The following is a 26792-nucleotide window of genomic DNA, read 5'->3' on the forward strand; positions in this document are numbered from 1 at the left end:
AGGCTACACATGACACGCACAGTGATGGCATGCCTGCTGAGCTTAGCCCCTCATCTGTTTTTTTATAGCATAGGCAGGTAGATTGCTTCAGCTTTAATTTAAGATGTTAGGTTCAAATTAACTATTCAAAACCTTTTGAGGCAAGTCGATGAAATGAAAATGATTAGAAGTGATAAAAGCTTCATAAAATGTAGTCTCTACCTTTCCTGTTAGTTTTTCAATTTAATATAAACTGAAATCTTTTTTACTGGGTGTGCATCGGTTTCATCAGTATCCACCTATGTCAAACTGCAGTGTGTTAATAATTCAATGGTTTTGAGTCTTTCTCACAGTGTGTGCTACCCCTGGTTACCAGAAAACAAGAGTTGCCCCAGTTACTATCTGTGTGCCTGACCACACACACAGGTAAAACACACAGATCATAGTACACACAACACTAAATGATTATCATTTGAGTCACTTAAGTGATTAATGTATATCAGGCGATACTGCGATTATGTCTGACAGCATGCCCAGTCTGGTTGTCTTTACCTGCTTTTCTGTGGGCTGTATGTTTATACTTGTGACACGTCCTAACTCATACACTGATTCTGCTTCTCCTCTGAATAAGAAGCCTATTTGAATCAGAATTTGATTGTCATTTTGTGATCAGCTGCGAGAAAATGAGGAGCTCTTTTCTCGTTGGTGTCGGCTTTTTGGGAAGGAGAAGCGGCCTGCTGGGTCTCCTGATAGAAACCGGCTGTCATTCTAAACCAAGGAGAAAACAACAACAACAACGACAAATGGCTGGAGCAAAATCTGGTCAGACAATGACCGTCCAGTCCTTGTGGACTTGTGAAAGGGTCAGTGGTTGTGCTCTGTGTGTGTGTGGAGGTTACTGTGCCGCTGTGTTTGGTTGCGTTTGAGTGTATCACAGTTATCTGCATTCGGTAACCTTTTGTATAGTTACCATGGTGTCATCTTAGCATCAGGACTCCGCTTGGATGCTTTCACAACACTGATAGCTGCACAGTTCAAATGAACCTTTTCTCATTTCTACATCAATCAACTCACACAGGCCTGGTTTAGCAGATGTGAGGGCCTCAGTGTAACATCTTTCGATTTCCCCACACTAATTACTGCTTCTGAAGTTTTACTCAAACTAGAGGTGTGCTGTGTTCCTCTTTGCAATAAAAATGAACCGTCATTCACAGGAGGGCTCAGCTGTAATATTATATGTCAGAGGTTTTAATCCATGAACAGTTTTGACACTCACCAGGCAGCGTGGCAGCAGTGGAGCTCCTCCATCCATACTCGTCTCCAGCGAATGCACGCCTGTGTTGACATCAACAGGAGCTTGTCCATTGTGTGGGTCACTTCACACTGTCAAACTGTTGACCAGGAGCCTCTTCTCTCTCTCTCTCTCCCTCCCGCTTTCACTGGCTGTCTCCCTCTGCTTCACTCAGGCAGCACAACAAGTCAAGGCATGTTCCAACACACCACCAACAGCCGGACGGGTGTATGAGCCTGCTCCTAGACCAGAGGGGGAGGAGCAGAGGATCAGAGAGGGGGGGAAACCCAGAAAGGACCCAGCATGACTCAGCCTGCTGCTTCAATCGGTTAGCATACACAGCTTTCAGTTTGAACACTTTAACACAAGTGAGTTATTGTTTAAAGGTACATTAAGATCAATTTGTCTGTATGAAGAGGCCATATAGATCGCCTCACTAAAGCAGAGATGAGATGGACAATGGCAACTGACTGAAGAAGTGTTAAAAAGAAGATTTTTGAATTGGACTGACATGTCAAATCATAAAGCTGGAGTCGAGTTTCCTTGCAGTAGCATTAGTATGAATTTTAAGACTGAAGAAATCTAAGGGAATGCATGTGCAAAGATATGAAACACTGAAATATTAACGTTTTCCTGGAGCAGTGATGTTTAATGCCGAAGCTATTTATTCATACAGCAGAGAAAGAATCCTCTTTCAAATCAGAGCTACTCATTTACAAATTTGCCTTGCGTGCTGTTTAGTTCTTGACACATTAAACCACATTAAATGTGCAGATTCATCACCATCCATGAGCTGCTAATTATGCAGAGCTGCTCTGATGCTAGCTGGGGTTTTTTTCCTTTTTTTTTTTTAACTAGAGGAGGGGTGAAGCCAGTTCATCACTGCTCTAGTGGAAGTTGATCACTAGGCAGATTCTGGGTGCAGCGGCAGGAACCAGCTCAGCAAAACTCACCTGCTACAATATGGTTTCAGTCTGGCTGCCTGAGCATCTGTCTCTAAAGCACCGTACTGTACTGTGCATCACTGGTGCTGCTCTTCACTGCATCAGTCAACACACTGATGACCTTATCAATGAAGAGCAAAGTCACTATGATGTTAGAAAGAACTCAAAGCACTCTTGGAGGTTTGTCCCACCCGCCCTCGCTGACTGAAAACAGAAAAGCAGATCAACTTTAAAAGAGCAGAACAGGCGTATTTGCCTGCAGAATTAATTTATTGGAAGTAGTGATGCGGCACTGCACTGCACAGCAGTGTTTTGACAAAGTGCCAGCAGTAGTTTCACCTACTGAGTAGCTTCTTAATTTATGGTAAGCATGAACTATCTGTTTGCACAGAGTGTAATATGGACAACCATTGAGCTGGCCCACTCACAGGAAATTCTTCTCTGCACCTTTGCTAAATCACCACATTATACTGTTAATTTATTCGTCCTACCTGGGACACATATTGCAGCCAAGGCCCCAAAACTTGCATCTGTGTCAGTCTGGGGGGAGTGAGGAGGAGGGTGGAGAGGAACCCCTAGCCCAGCAAGTTCAAAGCTTGCTGCATTGATTACATCATCGGAACTGGAGTGCTGGAATGGGACAATGCACCATCAGAGGTAGGGGGAGGGTAGGGGTAGGGGGGGGGGGGGGGGGGGCTAATCTCACCATTGCCTCCCTGTGGAGCTCCATGAGCTGTGTGTGTGTGTATGTCTTTCTCTTTCTCCTCTGTCTCTAAACTCAGCATAGTCCGGTCCAGAGCAAGATGGCCTGTTCTCCCTCACATTCACCACCACTGTGTCACGTGACCGAAGGACCGTCTGTGTCTGAGAGAGAAGGATAGTCTTGATGTGCATCGCTGTGTTTCTCTCTCTCTCTCTCTTTCTCTCTCTGTGTGTGTGTGTGTGTGTGTGTGTGTGTGTGTGTGTGTGTGTGTGCGTGTGTGTGCGAGAGAGGCCAGCACTGCAGGAACTCAGCCTCTGCAGGACACTGCAGGATTGCTGTTCTGCTGCTGGCTCACTGACTCTTTTTTTCCCTCTCTCTCTCCTCCTCTTTCCCTCTCTCTGTCCTCATCTCTCTTGTGCGCTCTCTCTCTCTCTATCTCTCTCTCTCTCTCTCTCCCCTCATCTCTCTTGCTCTCTGTCCTCTCTCTATTCAGTCAGGCAAATTGCTCAAGGAGGATGGTGAGAGCATGTGCTGCATACTTTTTCAGCAGGGGAAGGGGGGGGGGTGAGTGGAGGAGAAAGGAGGAGGAAAGGGAGGAGGAGAAGGAGGAGGAAGAGGAGGGGGGAATCATAGAGGTGCAAAGCATGCCGGTGAGGCGCTGTGCTGGGCAACTGTACCTCTGAGAGAGACTACAGTAGAGAAATTGGAGACGAGGAAGGAGGAGGAGGAGGAGGGGAGAGATGGGAGGCGGGGGGGAGGGCAGAAGTGAGGTGCAAGGAACATCAGGTGAGTGCGGCAATTTCCTTTGCTGGCAGTGCAGCACCCACCCTCAGGGAAAGTGTGAGCAGGAGAACTGCAGATGTTCCAAGATGATGTCAGGCTCCGGATGTGGCGCGGACCTTTAGTGCAGTTTGCTATCACTCTGCTCCCTCTCGCTAGCCTTTCTGCAGTGGGGAGAAATCCAAAGGCCTGAGAGCTGCCCTGGACGTCTGCCTCACAAAGCGCCAGCTGACGACGCAGGGCTGGCCTTTTCAAGGTCTTAGCACAGTTACCTGTGGTGAACTCAGAGCTGACCGCACACAGGCCAACTGACCTGACTGGATTCATCATTCAGACCTCCCGGACAAGTTTCAGAGTAAATTTTGAATACTGACTCACCTTCATATGAAGCGCCCCCCCCCATAAACTATTTTTACATGGCCTTTGAAAAGGCTTGGAGTTGAACAGTGCACTATGGAACAAAAGACAAAAGTAGCAACATTGACTTTTAGAGCAAGAGAATTGCTGAGATCTCGCTGCTGCATGGATATTATCAAATGTTAAAGAGGTTAAGCTCTTTTTCCTTGAGTCAAATGAAAAAATATCTAGCATAAAAAGACAATTTCTACATCTTTCTCAACCATTTTGTGCCAAACTCCCCAAAAAGAATCCTAAAAGCTGCACTCTGTCTTGGTATCCTCTTTAAAGAGGGCAGCAAAGTCCCAGTAGCTAGTGCACAACTTCATGACTGCACCAAAGCTCCCCTGTCCCATGCAGGCCACTGTAGCCTCATTCTCATCTCCCCATTTCAGCACTGAGACACTGACAGCCCAGGACCACCGATAGAATAGATTGTCCTTACCTTGTCCTGCTTCATCTGCAGCTAACACATGCTGTTAAATATAAACCCACAACTTACAGAAAAGTAGAGAGCTGAGACAATATGTACTCTCCTAAAAAGCCTAGTCAGCAAAGATAAAAGTCTCCTACGGTGGAGGGAACTCTGTGCATCCTTGTTAGCTTTTTTGTCCTTGTGTCAAATGGCGAGTCCTCTCAACCGGCCGCTATCTGACACGCCGGCTGCTATTTCCAGCCTGTACCATTTGTTAAACATGGATGAGGGAGCAGTGGAGCCTGACTGTTAACTGACTGACTGTCTGGCTGGCTGCTGCCTGGTTATTGCTGGTGCAGAGGAGGCTGAAACTGATAAGACGGAAGCAGCCAGGGGCTTCAACACTGCAGGCATGCACACCGATATACATATGTCAACTACTGTAAGGCTGATTTAAGAAGTATGCTCTCCTTTGCAAAGAAGAATGCATTTAGTTAGGCAATATTAAAAGGTAAAGAAGACGAGAGAGGAAAGAAAGGTATACCTACGGATGAGTCTTGCACCGTATCGCACGCAGGGAGAAGAGGACGAAAACTTCTCTGCACTCACTCTGAGCCTCTTGGTTGCTGGTGATGTGCTTTCATGGCGCGGCAAAGTTGACTGCAGCATTGCCTCCTGAACAGAATGACATTGTTTGCACTCTCTCTCCCTCACTCCTCCTCCTCCTCCTGTACGCGCTCGCTCCCCCTCCTCTTCTTTGCACGCTTGCTGGCAGCACAAACTGCACAGCTCAGCAGTGTTCCCCCACTGCCGCAGCAGATCCTGCATGAGCTCTGCGTATCTGAGTGGGATGGGACTTTTAAAGGGGAACGCAACCTCCAGGGTCAGTGTGTGTGCACATCCTCAGTCTCCTCCCTGCCCTCCTCAGCACCTCCTCCCCTTTCTTACAATGCTAACCCCCCCCCCCCCCCCCCCCGAGAATCATCGGTGTAAAGGACTCCTCACAAGAGAGACCCCCACCATACATACGACCCTCCATCCCCTTGTATTCATTTCAACACTACAGCAAAAGCCGCTTTGAGATATGAGTGTGCCCAAACCTCAATGAGGAACAGTTTGCTCCATAGAGAGGCCATCTCCTCTGGAGTGCTTTGAAACTTGTCAAAATATCACTGAAAGCTATTTTCATCTGGCAATGCCTCAAAGTAAGTCTCCAGGTATGAGGAGGTGCAGAAAAACATATTTAAGACCCTCAAAATCAAAAATGTACACACAAGACCAGGAATTGGAACACAATGTCAAGCTAATTTAGAAAATCACATAATTTGTCACCACTTTCAAATCAAAGTGATCATTTGTCACCTGCTGATATAGTAATAAAAGAATATAAAAATATACTGTTAAACAATAGTTAGAAATCAAATTATAACCAAGTACGATAAAGCATAAAACACAAGACACACCACACAATTATTTCACTCAGTGTCACCACACAGCGTGACAAATGAGCAATAATCATGCAAACAGAAAGTGAAAGAGCTGTCAGCTCAAAACTCCCTCAAAGTTCCACATTTCTCCTAGGTACAAAATCCCCTTCAGTCAAGTAAAATGTCCTTAATCGGCAATCCCAGTTACCTGCGTTTCATTACCCAAGGTGCATTGCTGCACTGGTGCTATTCTGCAGTGCGCTAAAAAATAGAAATATCTTGACTAACCAAATTTGCACGTTGCACAACTCTATGAGAGTGAGATCATCCATCATTCAGTCAGCCAATAAGCTTGAACTTTCTGTCTTTCTGCAACGTCTTTACCTCACAGAAACACACTTGGTGGTATGCTTGGGCTTTCTATGGATAATGGTGGCTCCATTGTAAATTCGGTGTGTTTCAGGCATCAGCATCTTGGCTCTTCACTGCAGCAGTGCAGCGCTCTCTGCTTCTCACTGCAGGAGCAAGGCATTTTATTTTTTATTTATTTATTTTTTTTTACATGACTTTGTTCTGCCCTGGCCCCCAGTTGAACCCTGTGAACCTCCATCCCCAGGGGCAAAACTAAGAGCTGTGTGCATTTAAACCTTGCATCTATCAAGTCAAGGTGTCCACTCACCTGTGTATGTATTTTATTATTATATGAAGGCTTTTCTCTCTAATAGGCTCGTACCGCTGCCCTTATAAGAAGGTATGCCGCTGCTGGTAGAGATTGCTGAATCAGCAAAACCAACATAATGGAGCATCTCTGACTATTTGGGAATCAGCTACACGAGGCTGTCCATATCAATCGGTGTCAGCATGAATCATAGGTACACATGATGAAAAAACTGCTTCTCATCAGCTGAGAGCGAAGCATCCCTCCCTGCATGTGAGGTCTGCATGCAGATACTGCATCAGTCTGCTGAACCTCATCACAGCATCCCCTCCTCTGTACTCTGTGACACCAGGGAAAATGCCCCCACCAGCATATCCCTCACATAGCCCATGCCATTTTCAGTAACGGCATCGCATTTGATGAATAAGCCATGAAGAGGGGCCCTTTTACATGTCCTATTAGATTACTTTGCTATGCTTTACCTGGCTACTGTCACCTCATTGCCTCTGGCTCCCCACGTTTCTTAATATGCTCCCTTGTTAGCCCAGCCAAGGGCAGAGTGTGTAAATGTGTGCAAAGGCTCATAGATCATATGAGCGTAGAGATTTGGAATTGAGTCATCTATGCAGTTCATTGAATGTGTGCATACGTGGCTCTCACTCATGTTTATGATTCGCATTAAGGTCTGGAAAAACTGCATCACTATTAGCGTTTTTGCTGTTGACAGGAAATGTTTAACCAAGTAGGCGCTTGTTTTTTTGTGCCTGGTGTCATAGCACACCATTGTCATTGAGTTATGTCAAACACAAAATGTAACAAAACTGAGTCAATGTTCATCTGATGGGGGGAAAAAAGGTTATCTGTCAAGTATGGACAGTCATGACACACGCAGATAATGGAGTCCAGTCTAACCATCCGCTGGTGAATTTGCGTTTTCTTTCTTTTTCTTTTTGCCATTCACAGCCCATTCCTCTGCTCCATCGATTTGTCTGGAAAAGATAATAGACACATTGATTCACAAGCTCAGCAGCTTGCTTGGTTTACACATCAATTCAGACTAATTCTCAATAGTTCTCAGTCAAGGAGGAGAATTGCTTTGACTGACAACTGACTCCTGCGTCTTTGAAACTGTACATTTAAGAGCGGTGCTGTGAAGATTTTCTGTCTCTTTTGGGAGAACATGGCACGATTTATATTTGAAAATCTGACAGTTGTAAAATAAAAACATTTCCTATGAAAAATGGATTCAGGAGGGAGGTAATTAAAGATAGCTAGTAATAAATTAACTTCACAAAAATCTCTTTCCCTCCTCAGTTCAGTCAGTATGGCAAAGAGATAGACTGAGTGATGGGATCCTGGCTTTGTAGAGGAAGGTGCGTGGTGTATTTCACTGCACCACTGCTTCCTTGCTGACCTCATTTTTGGAAAGCTAAGCAGATTTCTCCTAAGGCCAAGTGGAGTGAAAAAGACACACTGTCAACGACAAAACAGGTCAAATGTGGACTGTACTGGAGTTAGCTTTGAACGCCTGTGAGCACATACAAGGAGAAACAGTACTAGTCCAGATATCATTTCTTTCACTGACACAGAAATACTCTTTTCCATTTTACTTTAGAATCTTTTATGACATTACTAAACGTGATACTAAAAAAGCCACTTTGAAAGGCAGTGCTCGATATGTGAAACATATGAAGTGCGAGCAGTCATCAGTTTGTCCCTCAGTATGAGAGATAGTAGTAAAAGGATTATGATGTATTGACATTATGGTGAATGGCTGAACTTCTGACACCTGGCTGCTCGGCTGTGGTGAATGAGCAGCGGCTCTGTCAGCTGTCAGTGTCAGCAGTGGCGGTGTTGTAGCACAGCAGACCGTAATGCACACATCAGCCCAAATGTGAGGAGACTGCAGCATTAATTAGGCCTTCACAAACCTATAATATCAGTTTCAAGCATGTGTATGTGATATTCTAACATGAACTTTAAATGATACATCTATATGTTAAGTTTTTGTCTGGATTTCTGCATTAGATGTGCAAAGTCTGCAGACAGTAAAGTACTTATTTGCTTGCATGCAGAAAAAAAAACCTTTGGACTTTGTGTTTTTATCTTATCTGTAGATGCCCATTAAACTGTAAACCAGCTAAATAATGCCTGCAAATATTAAGCCTCACAACAAAATTGCACTTCTTTACTCGGAAAACAAATTCAAGGCAACGGCCAGTTTACACTTAAAAAAACAAAATGATCATCTTGAAAGCACTCAAGGACCTCATTTGAATGAAAAATATGCTTTACAGGGAACTGCCTCAGTCCATCACTGTAATGCTGTTTTTTTTAATGAACACTAACTATTCAAACATAAATACTTTAGCACGTTTTATCGGAAATATCTGCTGAAGATTTTAAAAGGGACTATAGTCCACTGAATCTAGTCTCTAGTGTTGTTTGTGTACCATTTTCATCTGCAGAGACTTGCAAGCCGCTTGTTATTTTGGTAATTTTCCCTGCTGCATTGTGTTCTGCATTCCAGGTTCTTGGAGGAGTGTTGCATATCCTCCACAACAACTCGTGTCGTCTGGAGATGTGTGTTGACTCCTGGCCTACATTCAGCACTGCCATTTGTTACCGTCAAAAACAGGTATAGCACACAGGGACGTAGATAACTTATAGGCTGCTCTTCAGCGTGTCCCGTTGATGACTATATCTGCCTGTGAAGCATTTTAGCAGCAGCAGTGGCAGCAGCTTGGAGGTGATTCCTGACATATGCACCGTCTTCACCAGGAACCCAGAAACTCTGAGAAGTCTGCTGATTAACAAGAGAGTCGTAAACTGGAGGAGCGGACTCATATTTAGAGGTGTGTGAAAAACTTCCTTTCCTTAACATGTGTTACAATATCTGTTAAGAACTAAAGATACACTGTGTAGATATTTTACCTGTAATGTGTTACCTAGAATTTCTGATTTTCGTGTATGTATATAACTATATAATTATATAACTATATATATATATATCTATATATAATTTTTATTTTATTTTTTTTATAGTGGATTAGTACCACATGTCTAGTTTCCACCTGTGAAATATACCAGTGATCATATTGCAGGTGTTGTGCAGATGTAGACATCCAACAATACTATTATTTGTATAAATGTTGTTGCGACCGTTTAGTCTCATTTATCACAAAAGTATTTCAAAGGGCAATGTCGTTCATTCACTGAAGACATGTGGAAAAAAAATGTGGAAAATACTGAATTCTTGTATTTAGCCATGCATTTTTTTAGACATATTTGAGCCTGCTAATGATAAATGTATTGCCACTTATAAACAACTTCTACACTGCATTTTTTCTTGCCTTTCTCTCCAATGATGTCTTAATTTACTGCATGCATCAACTGAATGTAAAACATCAGGCATAGCTTTAATATCAGTGCCAATACAATAATATATCCTAAGCAATTATTGTCTGCTGTTGATACACTACTATAAGTCTTGTACTTGTACTTTTAACTACAGGATGTCATTTTTGCTATTGAAATGGTTTTTTAAGATGTAATTTTGTTTGCTAATGAAATGTTGCTTTTGTGTCTCTGAAAGGTATACCAGCCTCACACTGTCATGTCATCAAAGAGCTTGCCTCTCTCAGTGGGCTTGATATCACAGAATATTGGGGTTATAACACCTTCATCCACCACAGCCCGGACAATTTGGGCTGGCAAGAGTGAGTTTTTAAAAATATATTCATCACCTCAGTCCAACACAGTTCCATTGTTTTTTTGCGACAGATGAGTCCAATTAGAAAATCTGATTTTTATTTCATTGATCTCTGTTCATAATTGTTGCTCACTTCTTCTCTGCTGACAGGAAGCTGTTAAACCTGCCAATTTCCGTCCTTGATGAGTCCCATGCTGAGCTTGTGGACAGACACTTGGCTTATGGAGGAAGCCAGGAGAGCATCAACCATGTAAGAGCCTGCATCCGCCATCTGCCAAACCACTGTGTGATGGATGAGAAGGGACGGCCCGTGTCCTGGATGCTGTCTGATGAGCTGTGTGAGCTGAGGATGGCTAACACCCTCCCAGAGTACAGACGGACCGGTCACCCACTTGCTCTGTCGCTGGCTCTGATGCGCAGGATGAGCTCTGTGGGTCTACCCGTCTACTGTCACATCAACCATCAGAACCAGGCCACCATTAATGCTGTGACCTCACTTGGCTTCTCTGTTTGTCCTGGTATGGAGAAGATCTCAGTGCTGCTCATATGCAAGGACAAGAGTCTGAGTAGGCCTAATGACAATAAAGTCTGTTGGATGACTGAAACCACACCGGAGAAATAAAAAAATAAAAATTACTTTCTTTCATTTTTGTTGCCTTACATAACTGAGGGGATGCAGCACTTTGGTCCATTTCTGACAGCAAACTGCAAGTAGAACAAACTTAAAAATAACATTTTCTTTGGCTTCAGGGTGGATTTGATGAGTATGCGTGTCGTGCTACTTCGTTTTATTCACAGTGAAAATTGTAAGGTGTACAAATGTCCCTCGATGTGAAATAATTATGCAAGGACAACAAAAATCTGTCTTCAGTTTAACCCTCTGGCATGTCCTCTTTCTCGAGGAAAAGACCCCTTCATCTGCAGATCACCCAAATAGGCTCTCATCCACCTGGGACCCCTCCCTGGAGGTGTGCCGTTCCAATGCTGATTGCCTCTGTGTTTTAGCAGCAATGCACCATTCAAGTCTGCAGGCAACTTGACAAATGAGCAGCGATCTGAGCAGAGGGGATGCTGCACCACACATCCTGTCCCATCCACATCCCCTGTCCCGCAGTGGTGCACCTCTTTTCACTGATGCCCTTTGCTCACTCTAAACCAGCAGGCGCTCTTCCCAAAGTCACACAAGTACAGTGCATGCTAAACACATGCCTGCTGATGCATGCACATACAAAGACAGGGCTAAAAGAGTAAGTGAATGCAGCACAAGCCTATACAGTTCTAGTGTAGCTTCTTCTACAGAAAAGATCTTTATTGTAACTTTAGACCAAGTTGCACAAAATACAGTATTACAGCATTTTAATGCTTAAAATATATATGACTTGGGTTTTTTTTATTTAGGGGTATTATAGGTTATCACAACTGCATTCTCATAAACTTAATGTGTTAACATTAAATGATGGTTTCTCTAAAAAAAAAAAAAAAAAATGGAAACATTACAAAAATGAAACAGGGATGCTAAAAGTCAGTATTCCCAGAGTGAATTATTTTCTAAACCAGTGTCCATGCTCACTACTCTAATACCTGGTAATGATTATTTTTATCACTCTGAAGGATTGCTGCATTACAAAGCTGGACTGTACAGGTCTTATATTGCAAGCTAGCCACTGAAATATGAGCTGTCTTCTCACCTACAGCGTGAATCTATTTGAGTGCTCAACCTCCGATACAGTCAAAGAGGTGTAGGACGATTCAAAAAAAGGCACAAGGAGGGTTTTATGGAAGCTGCATCGGTTGCAGATCTTTACTCATCTCGAGGCATGTTTGTGAGTCAGCTGAAAGACATAAAAACTCAGAACATGAGGTACCTGACGGCTTGAACTACTTCTGTGGATTCATCAGTATGTTGCCTGCAACTGCAACCACCACTTGAGGACAGCATCCACCCACCGGTCCTCCTCAGAAACTGCATCTCTGAGTGAGCGAGGAGCAGAGTGTCTGACGCAGCATGCGATCATTCACCTTGGCTGCGTGTGCTGCTTGGACTTGCCTTGGTGCAGCTGTCCACACGTGCCCTCTCACCCCCCATCCCCCATCCATAGAGCCAGTGCACTCTGCCAGCCATGGAGTGGGACGTACTATCGATCCTGCTGAAATGATGGTTTCTAAAAGGGAGGCAGTAAGCATGTCTGCTCTCCCCTCCTCCATCGTGGAGGGGCCCTGAGATATCACCAAGCTCAGCACATTGCACCATCAGCGCATGGGAAAATGGGATTTTCACTGGGAGACGAGCTGAGGGGAAGGTAATTCAAGTCGCTGAGCTATGTTCCCCACCAAGGATGTAAAATGAGCCATATTACCTTCAGACGCCTCACACAGTGGACAAATAAGGTCATTTTAAATGTCCTATTAATTCCAGTCCTGGACACAGATAAACCAGACGCCAAATGTGAAAATAGGCACAAATGATGAACTTAAAAAGTAAAGAGATTAAATACATTTATTGCAGCTTTTAGCGCTTGTTCTAGGTGAGCAGATGCGTCACACATATTGTATGATTCTTCAAGGGATTGCATGTTTTTTTCTGAATGAGTGATAAATGAATGAAGAGTTATATGCAGACCTAACCTAATGTGAAGCTTTGAACCTCGAGCAGCGGGTGTCTTTACTAGAGGAGCCACCAGATGGCAACAGTGTCCTAGTATTCCACAGACTAATGAAATTTGGTGCATGTGTATGCTCTGACTCACACAGGGCTGCAGATTTGGGTGAAAGTCTTGAACAGGTTTTTATAGTGACTGGTGCACACAAACAAAATAGGGGTTAATAATCATTTACTGGGGTCACATAATGGAAAAACAGACTGTGCTTCTCCCCCGTTTCTTTTATGAATGGATGTTGCTGACAATATTTGTCTCAAAGATTGAAGTGACTGCCTCAGTTATCCAGCACATGAAGGTCATGTGCAGGGTGCATCATCCTTGTCAGTCCAAATCGGCTGTCTGTCCCCATACTTGACATTTCCCTGGGGTCAGTGTTTCAGTCAGTAGAATACAATTCTGACTTACTGTGCATCATTGAACGATGTTGAGGATCACTGCTCGTCTTAACGTCATTCTATGTGTTTTTTAAATGTGTCAGCCAGGGGACTGGATGGCCTGAAGGTCAAACTGAACAACACAGTGTGCCAGTGTTTCAGTGTGTGAGTATTCACGGTTCACCGGTGCTCTCGATAGTGCCATGCCCCTACCGAAGTTGGTCATATGGGTGTGTGACAAACTGGAGTTTGAATGATCAATTATGGTGACTTTCACCATCAGTCATCACATACATGCCCTTAGGACAGACCACAGTGCCATAATCCCTTTGTTAAATACATTTTGGCAGGACATAAGGAAATACCTAAAATAATGTTTAATTTTTTAGCCATTACATAACAATCATGGCAGAGATATATGAGCTCAAAGCTGAGTTTCATATGTTCAACCACAAATTATTATAAAATGTCTTGCTTTTTTGTCAAATTTAACAAGGAAGTGAAAAGCGTCTGTGTGATGCCTCACCTGACTTGTACAGCATATTAAACCAGTCCGTAGTTCAGGCTCCACATTAATATCCTGGTAGTGAAGTTAGTTTTATATTGGATCCTCTTCAGTAACCTACATTTGTTTAAATCCGCAATCATGGGTGTGATGAGTGTATATTTCAATATGACAATATAACCACAATAGAAATATGATTTTAGTTTCACTTTTTGTTTTTCTCAACCATACTCAACCATTTTAAGTGAGGGTCAGTGTTGGCAGTTTTGTATTCACCTTTAGTATTGTCAAATAATTAAGTCAAACTATATTCATCTATCTAATGGCCTACTTGATATTTCATTATGTCATTTGATATTTGATATTGTTATAATTACATCTTCAGAATGTAAAAGGAACATTTCCACAATGAATTAGAACTCGGAGCCCACATTTATCTCTCAATCTAATTGTTAGAATATCTACAACAAGTACATATTCAAATGTATATTAGGGCCCAACCCATACTGGATAATCTTACCGAATATATACATAAACACACATTTTTTTTAAAAGAGATAGATCCCTCAAATGTCCTTTATAAAACACTTGTGACATAGATATGTAATGGAGGCATGATATTTCACAGTTTAACAATAAGCTTTATTGTTTAAAATGACATCAATGTATATTGATTGTAATGTATATTGCAATTGAGTAATGAATGATGAATTGAATTATTGATAATACATTACAATTATCACCATTCACTGACAGTATACTGGATTTAGCATAATGAATAAAATAGTGAAGTATGTACTGAAAATGACTTTTAAATTAGAAGTGGCTAAAATATTAAATAAATATAATATGTAATGATAGCACAGGGTGTTTATAGAGGAAGTACAAGAGATGTTGAAGGTATGTTAATGATGAAAATTATGTTAACAGTAAAAACCGTAAAAGGAATTGTTTTGAAAATGAAAAGTTTTGAATCGAACCATAAACGCTTGAATCCAATATGAGGCTCGCTTCGCTCGTGTTGTAGACCGTCAGTAGGGAGGTCCTAATCTAACACAGCAGCTGGGAGCATTTTACCACGTGACTCGAGAGATGTTAGAGAGCAGCCATCATCATTTTCACCTAATTCATGTCCAGCCTGAAATGGTAAAAGGTAAGCTGAAAGGGAAACAGTAAACAGCAATGAAGTAGGCGAAGACTCTGAAGCCTCACCCGTTTACCTCCGCTCTGCTGTTTCACCGCCTCACAACTTCACCCAGGTGTGTTTGATATGTTTTTCATCTGTTCAAATGGTGGCTGCCGAAGCGCTTGTTTCGATGTCACAATTACTCATTTGATATAGAAAACAGCACTTATATTAAAGGTTATCACTTCCCAGACGTCCAGTTCAGGAGGAGCAGTGAGTTGTTGTTGTTGGGTGGCTGTCTTCGCCCCTTATTAACCAACATTAGCAGTGTGTCGCTGCTCCTCGTTGCTAACACCATTTGTGCAGCTCGTTGTGTAACAAACGTTTCGAACTCGATCGAGTTTTACGCGAATAGAAAGAATGTTGCAAACATTCGGGGTCCAAACGTTTGGCTTCACGAGCGTGAAGCCGAGAGCGGACATGTTCTCGAGCCCGGGAGCATACGGCCGCCTGGCCCGCGACAGTTTATGTGGAGATTAGGCTGCTGTTACATTGGCTAGCATGACAGGCTATTGTGGGTTAACTGTCCAGAAGGCCTACACTTTTTGAGTCAGTTTATTAGGTACACCTCATCTGAACTAATGTACTCCTAAACAACTGCCACAACGCTTTACTTTCATTAACGTCACAATAAGTTCAGTTGTTGTTTAAACTGCTATAAAGAGGCGTTGATACAACTTTATGGGTATTCCGGGGGATGTAGTTAAAGGTACTATTTACTTGTATGACGTTATACTGAGGGGTGTTTTTAATATTTTGTCCTCCCCATTGAGAATAAACCAAAACAGCCTCAGAAATGACAGTTCAACTAGAACTCAGCATTATCCATACAGGTACAATGTATTGCATTAAGCTGCATTTTCTGTTGCTGTACCTTTAGTAAGTGTAACCACCAAGAAAAAGAATTCTGTACAGATAAAACAAGAAATGTATACTAAAGTCTTCAAGGCTACAACACCTTTCTACATAGCATAGGCTATTCAAGCTTTGTATCTGCACAATGGATGACTTTGTCTTTGGTAAACCTTGAGCTCTATGTACTCAGCAGGTCAACAAACAAGCTAGGGCTAAACTTTAGGTGGGCCCAGTCTAAATTAGGCCTTACAAACGAGACAAGTGTTTCCTTGGCTCAGCAAATCCAGCAAGCCCTTCCTCTTGCATTTTAATCAGCCCCAAAACAGTCCAGGGGCCCAAGAACCCCCAACCAGTCTAGGCCAGGATCCCAGCCCAAATACATCCCTCCACAAGCCACCTTTTATTCTACTAATGGGGTGTGTTTGTTTGGAAGTTCAAGGTAAATGTGGAAGACCTTTTTTATTGTTCTGTTAGTTTTGATTTTGCCTGTGCATGTTTTGCGTGTTGTACAGTGGCCCTTTGCCACAGGGGGAGGGAACGGTTAAGTCCTGGCTCAAAGACTGTGCAAATTAACATGTTTCACTCTCCCTGAATGCTGGACAGGCATTGAAAAAGAGATTGTTTACATTCGGATGCTGGCCACCCGCTGCTGGCTTTTTCTTCCCTCCTGTTTTCCGATCACTGAAGAGACATGACCCACTTAAATGGTTGTTTACTTGCATTAGAAGAAGAGCCAAGGCACTTCTCAATGAACTCTTGTCTACAATTCAATTAGAGTGGCCTTCCCAGCAGCGCAGTTTTCCACATTACACAATACTCTCCACAGCCCTGCTGCAACACAGGCAGAAATACAAAGAGCAATAGTGGGAACACCTGTGTCCAAAAAAGTCACATTATGTCCTTTAGATATTGATACATAACTAATGGTCTGGTTAATTATTAATCTTAGGTAGGCCTAGGTCGACCGGTATCAGATATATTTAAAGTTTCAGATGGAATGAGGAATGTAACAATCAGGTATGAGATGTTGTTTAACAGTTAGATTCAGGCTCCTCTTTAATACAACTGTATAAGTGCCCATCACAGCTGCGGTCGGTTGTAATGGAGTCAGTGAAGCACAGCAGGTATTCATCAGGCTTTTATTGTCAAGTTTATACATTCCTCAAAGTTGTTCCTGCTGCGGTCTAGCTGCGTCTCCCTCAAACACGACAGAAAGGCTTTTTATTTTTTTAACCCAGACGTTTTATTACAGCTTTTCCTGTTGCCCTCTGACTAGACAACCATATAATAGGAAATGGCTGGAGTCCCCCCCCCCCCTTTTTTCCCCCTATTTTTGGAGATTGTGGGAATATTTCACTTTCAGAGTAGCTGAGTAACATGTCAGTGCACAGGCCTGATCTGCTTTTTAGCTGCCTTGGTGGTGCTTTTGCAGAACCAAAACTATTGTTTTGAATATCATAGAACTCAAGTCTCCTGTTTTTATTGTAATCCAGTATCAGTCCAGTATTTGTGTGGCAGCATATCAGAAAAAATGACATGACGAAATGTTTTGTGCTGAAAACTCTGAGGCAGCAAAAAGTCCCAGGAGGCAGTGGAGCACTTTGTGCTACAGTTGCCTGTAATGTGGAAGAAATTGGTAAATGTTATCACAAATTCTCGGATTGACTCCACTTTATCAAGAAAAGTTGGAGGAGTAATGCGTAAAATTGAGGACAACTAATTGAATGAGGTTTGAATGTATTTTCATGTTGTTCGTACACCATAATCATAAATGACTCAAAAGGAGCACATAATAACATAAGTGTTTACTAGTTATGGACATAGAGCTCTAAACACTGTTTGATAAACTGTGTAGGAACTGATGAGAATATCAGGATCAAGATGACATGCTTCAGTCATCACACTGTATCAGTGGCATGTTTTTTGTCTTTTGTAGTCTACAGTTCTCTTGATGATTGATCATTTTCAGGATAGAGTTGGGTGTTTCAAAAACAGAATCAATCAACATTTAAATGCTTTAAAGTATAAATAAAGGCAAATGTTATCTGTTGCGCAATGGATGATATCATAATGCTGATGCAATTATAGACAGTAAAACAAATATAGGTGTGTTTTGTGGTGCCGTTCACCTGTTCAATTTAAAGACTGGAGCATGAACCTTTCTTGTTAATGATGAGTAAAATATCAAGACATAACCTTCTGTTTCCTTGTTTTATGGCTCATTCACCAAATTCAATTCCTTACAAATTATAGTGCATTGATGAAATTGTATACAATATCGCTATAAATCTGTCCTGCTCATTGATATAGCATTGCCTACAAGGGTACAATACATCCACTGATGTGAAGTGATAGCTGGTGTGGTAGTAGCATGGCAAATCTAACAGTTGACAAATTTAAGACATTTTTTAATGCACACAGGCAAAGACAGTTAAAAGCAACTTGAACCTATCAGTTATGAAAATGTTGAACTGTAGCTCTTCAATCTAACATGTAACTAGGTCAGTCTATTGTTTCTAAATAGAGCAATACATTATATGTATTCTTTTCAATCTAGCAAATACCGTTTATGATTGAGTGGCAGAAACTTGTCTGTCTTGTCTTTCTTGGTTGGCTCATTTCCATAGTGAACTGGTCGGGAGAGAACAAGGCCATTCCCTCCTGATGTACTGTGACTGCTCCAGCCTTCAGATTAAGTTCAGATGGTTGTAGCAAACATGTCACAATGATAGTAAATCTTTATTATCTTTACTAAGGCTCTAGGAAATGAGGCCAGGGTTAGAAGATACATGTTTCCTGCTTTTGTGTAATGGCAATGTTATCAGTTAAAGTTCATAGTGGGTTTTTTAGAATTTTCAACAAATGCTGCATGATGTAATTAGAGCTGATTTACCATTTTTGCCATCATTAAAAGGTATGATGGCTTGATAAAGATGGACTTCATGGAATTGAACTGACAATGTTCCTTATGTTTAACTTGGTGTTCTGTTTGCTGTTTTGGAGGATCTGATACTAATGTTTCCTTATCCTTACAGAAAGAAAGGTGGCTAATAAGATTGGTTAATCGTTAACTTGTTTGTTTTCTGCTTTTTTCTTGTTTAATCTCTCCAGGTAGGCTTCAAACAGCCCGTGGCTGTCTAAAACCAGTGACACAGGAGTGCAAACCTGCGTCTTGGATTGCAGGAGCACAGTGGAGGAGAGGGTCTGAGGCTGATAACTCCCCCCATTAGACTTTGAGGAGGGGGGAGGAGGAGGAGGGGGAGGAGGAAGAAGAAGAAGAAGAAGAAGAAGAAGAAGGAGCTGCTCTATAACCACCCAGAGCATGGGGCAAAAGGTCCCAGGTGGCATTAAAACAATTGATATGAGGGATCCGGCGTTCAGCCCCCTGAAGCTGGAGCTTCAGGCCCTGAGTCACACAAAGCCGTCTCGACTGGATCTGCTGCTGGACATGCCACCTGCCAGCCTGGACGTGCAGGTCCAGCACTCATGGAACAACGATGACCGCTCCCTCAACATCTTCGTCAAGGACGACAACAAGCTGGTGTTTCACAGGCACCCTGTGGCGCAGAGCACGGACGCCATCCGGGGTCATGTTGGCTACACACGGGGACTGCATGTGTGGGAAATCAGCTGGGCCATGCGGCAGAGGGGTACGCACGCTGTGGTCGGAGTGGCTACAATTGATGCCCCATTACACTCGGTGGGCTACACCGCATTGGTAGGAAGCAATGCTGAATCCTGGGGTTGGGACCTGTGCAGGAGTAAACTCTACCACGACGGCAAGAATCACACAGGAAAAACCTACCCGGCCTTCCTCGAGCCAGACGACACCTTCATAATACCAGACTCCCTCTTAGTAGTCTTGGACATGGACGAGGGGACTCTGGGTTACATTGTGGATGGACATTATTTAGGGGTGGCGTTCAGAGGACTTAAGGGCAGGAAGCTATACCCTGTGGTGAGCGCCGTGTGGGGACACTGTGAAATACGAATTCGGTACATTAATGGACTTGATCGTAAGTATAAGCTTTGAATCTTTTAAAATATTTTATTCTTTTCTCCCATGAGTGACAGTGTTCTGCCATCCGATGGTGTCCTCAGTCGAGCTCTTACAAAGGCAGTTTATTGACTCAATAAACGAAGGTTTGACAGTTAAGGGTTGGTTATACTGTCTAAGCAGGACACACATTACTGCAGACATGACTGAGCTGTTATGTAAAGCTGCAGATGTGATAAAGTGACATTTGTATCCTTGTCTTGCAATCCAGATTACATATAAATTAATTTTTAACTGTATCCATGAATCATCTTTCTCTCATGAGAATGATATCATCGTACCCTGATCTTAGGGAGAAGGTTAAGATGTGACTTGCTGTGTTTTTTTTTAAATTAATCGTACTTTGCCTTTTGGTTTCAGTCTAGACCTCCATTATAGATGTTAGTGTTTATGGCTCTACAACATCCTCAATGTTTTGTGCACAGAATAAAACAAGTTGCTCGCCGCCCCCCCCCCCCCCCCCCCCCCCATTGGATTAATTCCAATTACTCCATGGTTAAAGGGGTCATGAGCTTTAAATGAGGAGAAATAGGTGCTTATCAAAACGTGTTGTACTCCCCACATGTCCCAAGTGCTCTGTGCTCATTAGATTTTTATGTTCAGTTCAGATCACTCGGCCTAGTTTAGGTCTGTGGAAAAGTAGCGCCGCAGATGCAGTAATATGCATAAAAGCCAGTTTGAATCTAAGGACATTCCTCTTACTGTTCAATGTAGAGGGGGGAAATCACTGATCTTATACGCTGGTGTTAAAGGCTGTCACAGTATGCAATGGTTAATCTTTTCACCGATTTCAACCCAGTATGCAGTGTTTTATTATTTCTCTAATCCTTTTGGATAATTTTTACATCTATAAAAAGTCAAAACTAATTGCAAATGCCTTCAGGGTTACATATTGAACTTGAGTACTGCTTAATGGCCCATCAAATTGTGTCTGTGGCACAAAGTGTTGAACATTTTCAAGTAAGGAAATCTGGTACACAAGTGGTCCGATTCTATGTCTTCTATATCTATTCTATGACCAGATATTGCCTTACTTAATCACAATTTTTGCTAATTTGAGACTACAATTTACTTGGTCTAAATAAGAAAAAGCAAAAATGATGCTTTATAACATTTTTTTTTTTCTGACAAGCAGTCCAAAAAAACAGATATTTTTACTCAACAAATGATAACTAGATTATTACGGCACATCCAAAGTCCCAAAAGATATGTTCTATCTTGTGCACACATAGGATAGTTTGTGCGTGCAGTAATATGTAGCAGTACACACAATGGCTGAATTTGTCCACTCTCAGCGTGGGGGAGAGGTCCACTGCAGTACCCAGATGTGTTAATACCACCTCTGGGAACGTTCGCCCATTTCATTACTTCAGAGCAGATAACGAATCAGTTTGAGCCTGCAAAGACTTCTTTAGGTTGACATCCTGATTTGGATTTTTCATTTCCTATATTCCCATATTTGAAATAATAAAACGGATATAATAATGAATATTACATTGACTAACGGAAGCATGAATGGAGGCAAATGTTTGTTTTGTGTGTGTATGTTTTGGTTAATTATCTTACACAAAAGGGACTCCCCCCTGTATGGTCACTTCATGTTATGTCCATTCATTGTGCATACATTTTCACACACACTGTCTCTCAGACAGGGGTTAAGAGTGCAAGTTTACAGTCTCCACCTCACTCCTCTCCCCCTCCTCTCTCCCTCCAGCTGAACCCCTCTCTCTGATGGACCTGTGTAGGCGTTCGGTGAGAGTGGCATTAGGACGAGACCGTCTGAGTGAAATCCATAGACTGCCCCTCCCGGCCTCTCTCAAGAACTACCTGCTCTACCAATGACGGCGCCGTCAGTCACACCACACAGTACACTCCCCTCTTTCTCATGTTTCTCTGGGATCCGTCTTGGGTTTAACCCGTTTGACAACATTGCTCAAGCCTCTAGGACTGACGCAGCCTTATGGATGATTCAACAAGTATACTTCTGTGTCAGTGGCTGGACTCCTTTTTGAGTTTCTTATCCTGTTTTAATGACTATTTGCAATTCTATTCTCTAACTTAAAAAAAAAAAAAAAAAAAATCAGGAATCACTGAGCACTATGCACATGCTGATCCGGACGATGCCCTGACAGTCACCATTTTGGTGTACCTCCTCCAGTTTGTAAGATGATGTGGTGTAAGTGGTCGGTATCTCTACTCTGATGATGAATTTCTATCTCTTAAGCTTTTAAAGTGAAATGTTGGTTGTACTAAAAACTATGAAGATTGGTCTTTGAGTGTCAGTGCAGTGCCTATAATTGACCACAAGGTGGCAGCATATACACATATTTACCAATTTATCCTCTCAAATTGAGAATTATATAATGAAATCTTTGTTGTTTTTAAGAAATTATGTTTAAATGGATAGTGAACAAAAATTACGGTTTTCACAACACAGAAAGGAGATGCTGACCACTCCAGTGAGTCTGTTTTGCAGTGTGAGGCAGTTGATGATCAGCTCTGATCACTCGCAAGCAGCACTATCAGGTTTCTCTTGCTTACCATTGAGGCATCTGACAGGAACATAATCAGCAGAAATTTTAACAGAAGGATAATGTCACTGTGATTATTTGTAGCATGCATCTGCAGGAAAAATTTTCTCAATACAATCATCTTTTTAAAAATCTTTTCTGTCACTCCTGCTTTTTGTAGTGCAGTAGTTTTCAACCACATACTATTGAGACCCAAGAGTTTTCATTGTTTTAGTTCAACCAATCGCTCAGTCAGCTGTTTTCACTGGTTTGCACCGTGGAGTGGAAACCAGCCAATGAAACTGCTGCTGTAGTGTTGCGGATGGTTGGAAGTAAAACTCGAAAGTCTTTGGCCTCACTGGCACATAGCTGGGAACCATTGATGTTGTGTTTGTGTTTTATGACATGTAAAAGGGGTTTGGGAACCAGACTATGTTGGTGAACTGCAGATTTAAGTCACCATAATGACAAAAAAGACAATCCACAAAGTGCTGCACAGATGTGATAAAAGAGAGTCAGACTGCCAATTTATTGTCAGATGCCATATCACCGACCTGTATACTCTAGGATTTTTCAATGTGCTGACATGGTCCTTATTCAGCACTCAGCCGGATATGGACACACTGTGCCACACCTTACTTTCCACGCTTGCAGCTTCCATTTTATTTGTATTCCTTGTTGTAGATTTGTTTGTAAGTATATATTAAAGTTTATTTCAAAGTATCTATTGTGTATTTTGCATTGCATGGGAAAGTACTTAAGTACAAGTACAAGTTTGAGACCACATTGAAAATCTAATATTTTCATATAAACCTTGTACAATCAAAGTTTGAGGACTGGGAAACTCATTTAAAAAATAATATTTTAAAAAATAATAAAAGGTTATGAAACTTTAAAATGTGGAACAAATATTTAAGATTCCAGCTCAGCAATCAAATACAAGCAAAGTTGTGGCGTAGACCAATTGAACCTGTGTTTTTCCCATACCACTGTTAATCAGAATGACTCATTTAAAAGATTTATGGGTGCATCAAAACTTCCTGCCAAGTGAGAGATGTTAAAGTGCAACATGTACTTGCATGCACAGTTCTGAGTAGAGATTAAAAAAAAAAGTGAAAACACCTGTGTGAGATTTGAACATTCAGTACATGAAGTTTGGTATAAGCCAGTCTACCTGAAAACACTAGTGTGAATGTGCAGGGCCTTTAATTTCTCAATGGCTAACAAGAATCTACCAGCAGTGGTAAGGAAAAGGGGTTCAACCACATCTGTGTCAGTTGCATCAGTCTCCAACTGCTGTTGCAGTTTCACTGGACACAGAAATTGATACAAAAATATTAAGATAGGTTGTGAATCTGCACATGAGCACAGTATTCACCATCCAAACATCTTCAGCCACTCTGAAACTGTGCAGTTCAGACAGTTATCTGAGCTGAATGAGACTATTACTTTAACAAAACCAAGAAAGCCGATTTTATCCACATCACACTAGATAAGACATATCAGATGGGGAACATTAGTTCTCGGAAACGGAATTATTTGACCCCGAACTTCCTGTCCATAAAGAGTACTGAATCCTCTTGATATTGTTTCCAGAAGGCAACTCTTTCCCTTCGGGGAGCCAGTAATATGTCGGCAACATTTTCAGACTGCTGAATATATAACAACTCCTTGGACGTATTATATAGAAGTGAGTGATGTGACACACACATAGTAGAGTAAATGATCACTTCCATGTTCAGACTTTAGTCTTCTGAAATGCCTAAATTGTTCAAACTGAATGTAGACACCCTGTGCCACACCACATGTTTCTTTCTCACTTGCAACTTGCATCTATTTTATTTGTAATGCTTATAGTGGAATTTTTTTTCTGATTTATTTCTCACTATTTTGATAAAGGAAGGAAATGTACTGTGGAAAATGTTACCAAACTACAGCTTTAAGTAAATACATTTCATGCCACAAACAATTTATAGCCATTTTCATAGCAGACATGTTGACTTGTCAAAGGAGGAAACGCACAGATGGAAATAATAACATTAATGATGCTGCATTACATTCAGGTGAGCCAGTTCCTTGGCTCTGGCATTGTTTACACACTGACATGACTTGGACAATTAATGAAATGGAGCCATCATGAAGATTATTTACAACTGTGCTTTTCCTGCTTTGACAAGTGTCGTGAAAAGGATCCATTGCCTCAAGAATTTCATTAACACTTGAATGTTAATAGCTAATTAAAGGCAGTATCTAACTTGCAGGGATATTATGGGACATGCTAGATTATAAGGAAAGAATTTGTACTTGGACTCACACTTTAAACTTTGTTACAATAATGCAACCTCATGAATAAGCATTGCTGTAGATCACCGTTTAAGATAATATTATTTGTGTGTCCAAAGATGGATGAATTTCATTTCAAGCTGAATGTTAAACAAGCGGGTTTGCTTTGAAATACTATATAAGGTAAGTTGAACAAGTATGTGCAGTTGAAATAAAGTTTATTTAAATGAACGTAGGCCAAGTACTGAGGGAAAACAATACTGAAGGGGTTAGGGAGTGGTGGGAGTGGTTGCAGGGAGAGAGAGGGCATTTGAGCCTCACTCACTGTTGCATCAGTCTCCAATGACTAAAGAGACAGGGTCACTTTAATCCCTATAATGATTTAGCATTTTACATAAGGCACAGGATTAAGTTCAGCAAAGTTAGTTTGCACGAGCGCGCATGCACACACACACACCCTCTGTACAGAAGAAATCACCCTGATGGGATCCAAGCTGCACTTGCACCAACACTGTGACAATTAAAAACAAGACGAGGCTAAAAGAAGAAGACGATACAGCTGACAGAGAGAAGAAATCGTGTAACTTCTGTATTTCGCTTCTCCTCAGACCACCGGCTGAACTGTAAGAAATGTTCGTGTCATCCGGAGTACTTGAAGCTGCTTGTTTCATATTTCGTCACTTGGTGTCAGCATTTCCAACCCTTTCATAACCACGAAGACCAGTCAAGATCACACCTGCAAACCCATTGTAGCTGAGCAGAACAGGAGTCCCAATCTGACGACAAATGCACAATATTGTAAATTTTAAAAGTATTTTACATGAAGGTCTGTTCATTTAAAAGAAAGTTAAATTAGATAATTTGTGTTGGCAAGACTAACACAAAGAAAACACAAACCCCTGTTATATAATATTTGACATTTTGAAACTTTGAATAAGTACATACAGTACATATTAATATATGTTAAATATAAGGATATTACAATATGTGTGTACTTTCTAAAGGACTTGTGCGATTAAACAGTAAAACATGCTGACAATAATATTCAGGTTATCTATTAAACTGTTGGTGAATTGGATAACAAAGGGACAGATCATACTTGCATCTTTGTCAAAGATCAAATGAAGGTGAGACCTGTTTACATGTCAGTCACAGAAAAATTAACACTGCCAAAACAAACTGGCAACAATATAGTCACGATTCCCAATTGAAGAAAAAGCATGTACAGCTGTTTTTTTACCAGCCTATTTTTGACACACAGATGAAATGCCAAGATGTTATTACACACAAACAAAATGCTATCAAGTTGCTTGAATAACTTTTTATCTTTTTGTAGGTTTACAGCTCAGATATCCTCATGGTGACAGTGGGTGTTACATACCAACGTTTATTGCACATCGCCCATTGGTGGAACACACATACCATGATACCACATGCTCATTATGGCCACAGTGAACAGGCATGGTGTCATCTTTCAGCTCCAATTAAAATCAAGGACTTTGTTGTTGCTGATGACAAAGATGAAGTTGTTTTTCTTTACTTTTTATCTTTCTATTTCCATTTCTTGACTGTAGAAACGTGTATAGCAGGAAGAGATAATAAAGATTAGATAACTGGCTTGAGAGATGCATAGGTTATAGATCAAAATGTGCCATAATGATATGTGAGGGGCTTTGCAGGATCTTTTGTGTCTTGGCCATTTTCAGACTTGAAAAACGAGTCGGTCAGTGTGTGAGTTTGTGCTCACACCCCTCTCATACCTGAACTCAGTTGAGCTACCTAAAAAAAAAAGAGTCAGAAAATGGGTCGTTTACATTTCTCTTCTCCTCTCTCCAATAAGTCACACTCTTGGTATTGGTCATCACAAGTGTGAACATTTTAAAAAAGAAAGTAAACTGTTGGTTCAGCATAATTTGTTGTCAAGTCTCACAGTCTGATGGCAAGCAGGATAACCAGTTCCACCATAATGTGTTATTGACATAGCTTCATAGTTTCTGGGGTGTTATTATAATTGTTTTGAACTCATTACTTCAATTTGATGCCCAATCTGCTTCCAA

The 26792-nt window shown here is 41.6% G+C and overlaps 1 protein-coding gene across 1 annotated transcript; it reads left to right on the forward strand.

Moving 5' to 3' along the window:
• Positions 1-14943: 14943 nt before the first annotated feature.
• spsb1 (splA/ryanodine receptor domain and SOCS box containing 1) lies at positions 14944-23175 on the forward strand. Its single transcript, XM_062427787.1, has 3 exons — positions 14944-15103; positions 18997-19901; positions 21657-23175. The coding sequence occupies exons 2-3, from the start codon at positions 19208-19210 to the stop codon at positions 21782-21784; spliced, it is 822 nt and encodes a 273-aa protein (XP_062283771.1). The 5' UTR covers positions 14944-15103; positions 18997-19207; the 3' UTR covers positions 21785-23175.
• The last annotated feature ends 3617 nt before the right edge of the window (positions 23176-26792 follow it).

Source organism: Scomber scombrus, chromosome 10 (assembly GCF_963691925.1).
Source record: "Scomber scombrus chromosome 10, fScoSco1.1, whole genome shotgun sequence".
In the NCBI taxonomy this organism is placed as follows: domain Eukaryota; kingdom Metazoa; phylum Chordata; class Actinopteri; order Scombriformes; family Scombridae; genus Scomber; species Scomber scombrus.

Bases quoted from the DNA above. Each gene is read 5' to 3' on its own strand.
- spsb1 (XM_062427787.1), top strand. From the start codon at position 19,208: ATGGGGCAAAAGGTCCCAGGTGGCATTAAAACAATTGATATGAGGGAT. The intron at 19,902-21,656 runs GTAAGTATAAGC...CTCTCCCTCCAG, and splicing joins GTACATTAATGGACTTGATC to CTGAACCCCTCTCTCTGATG.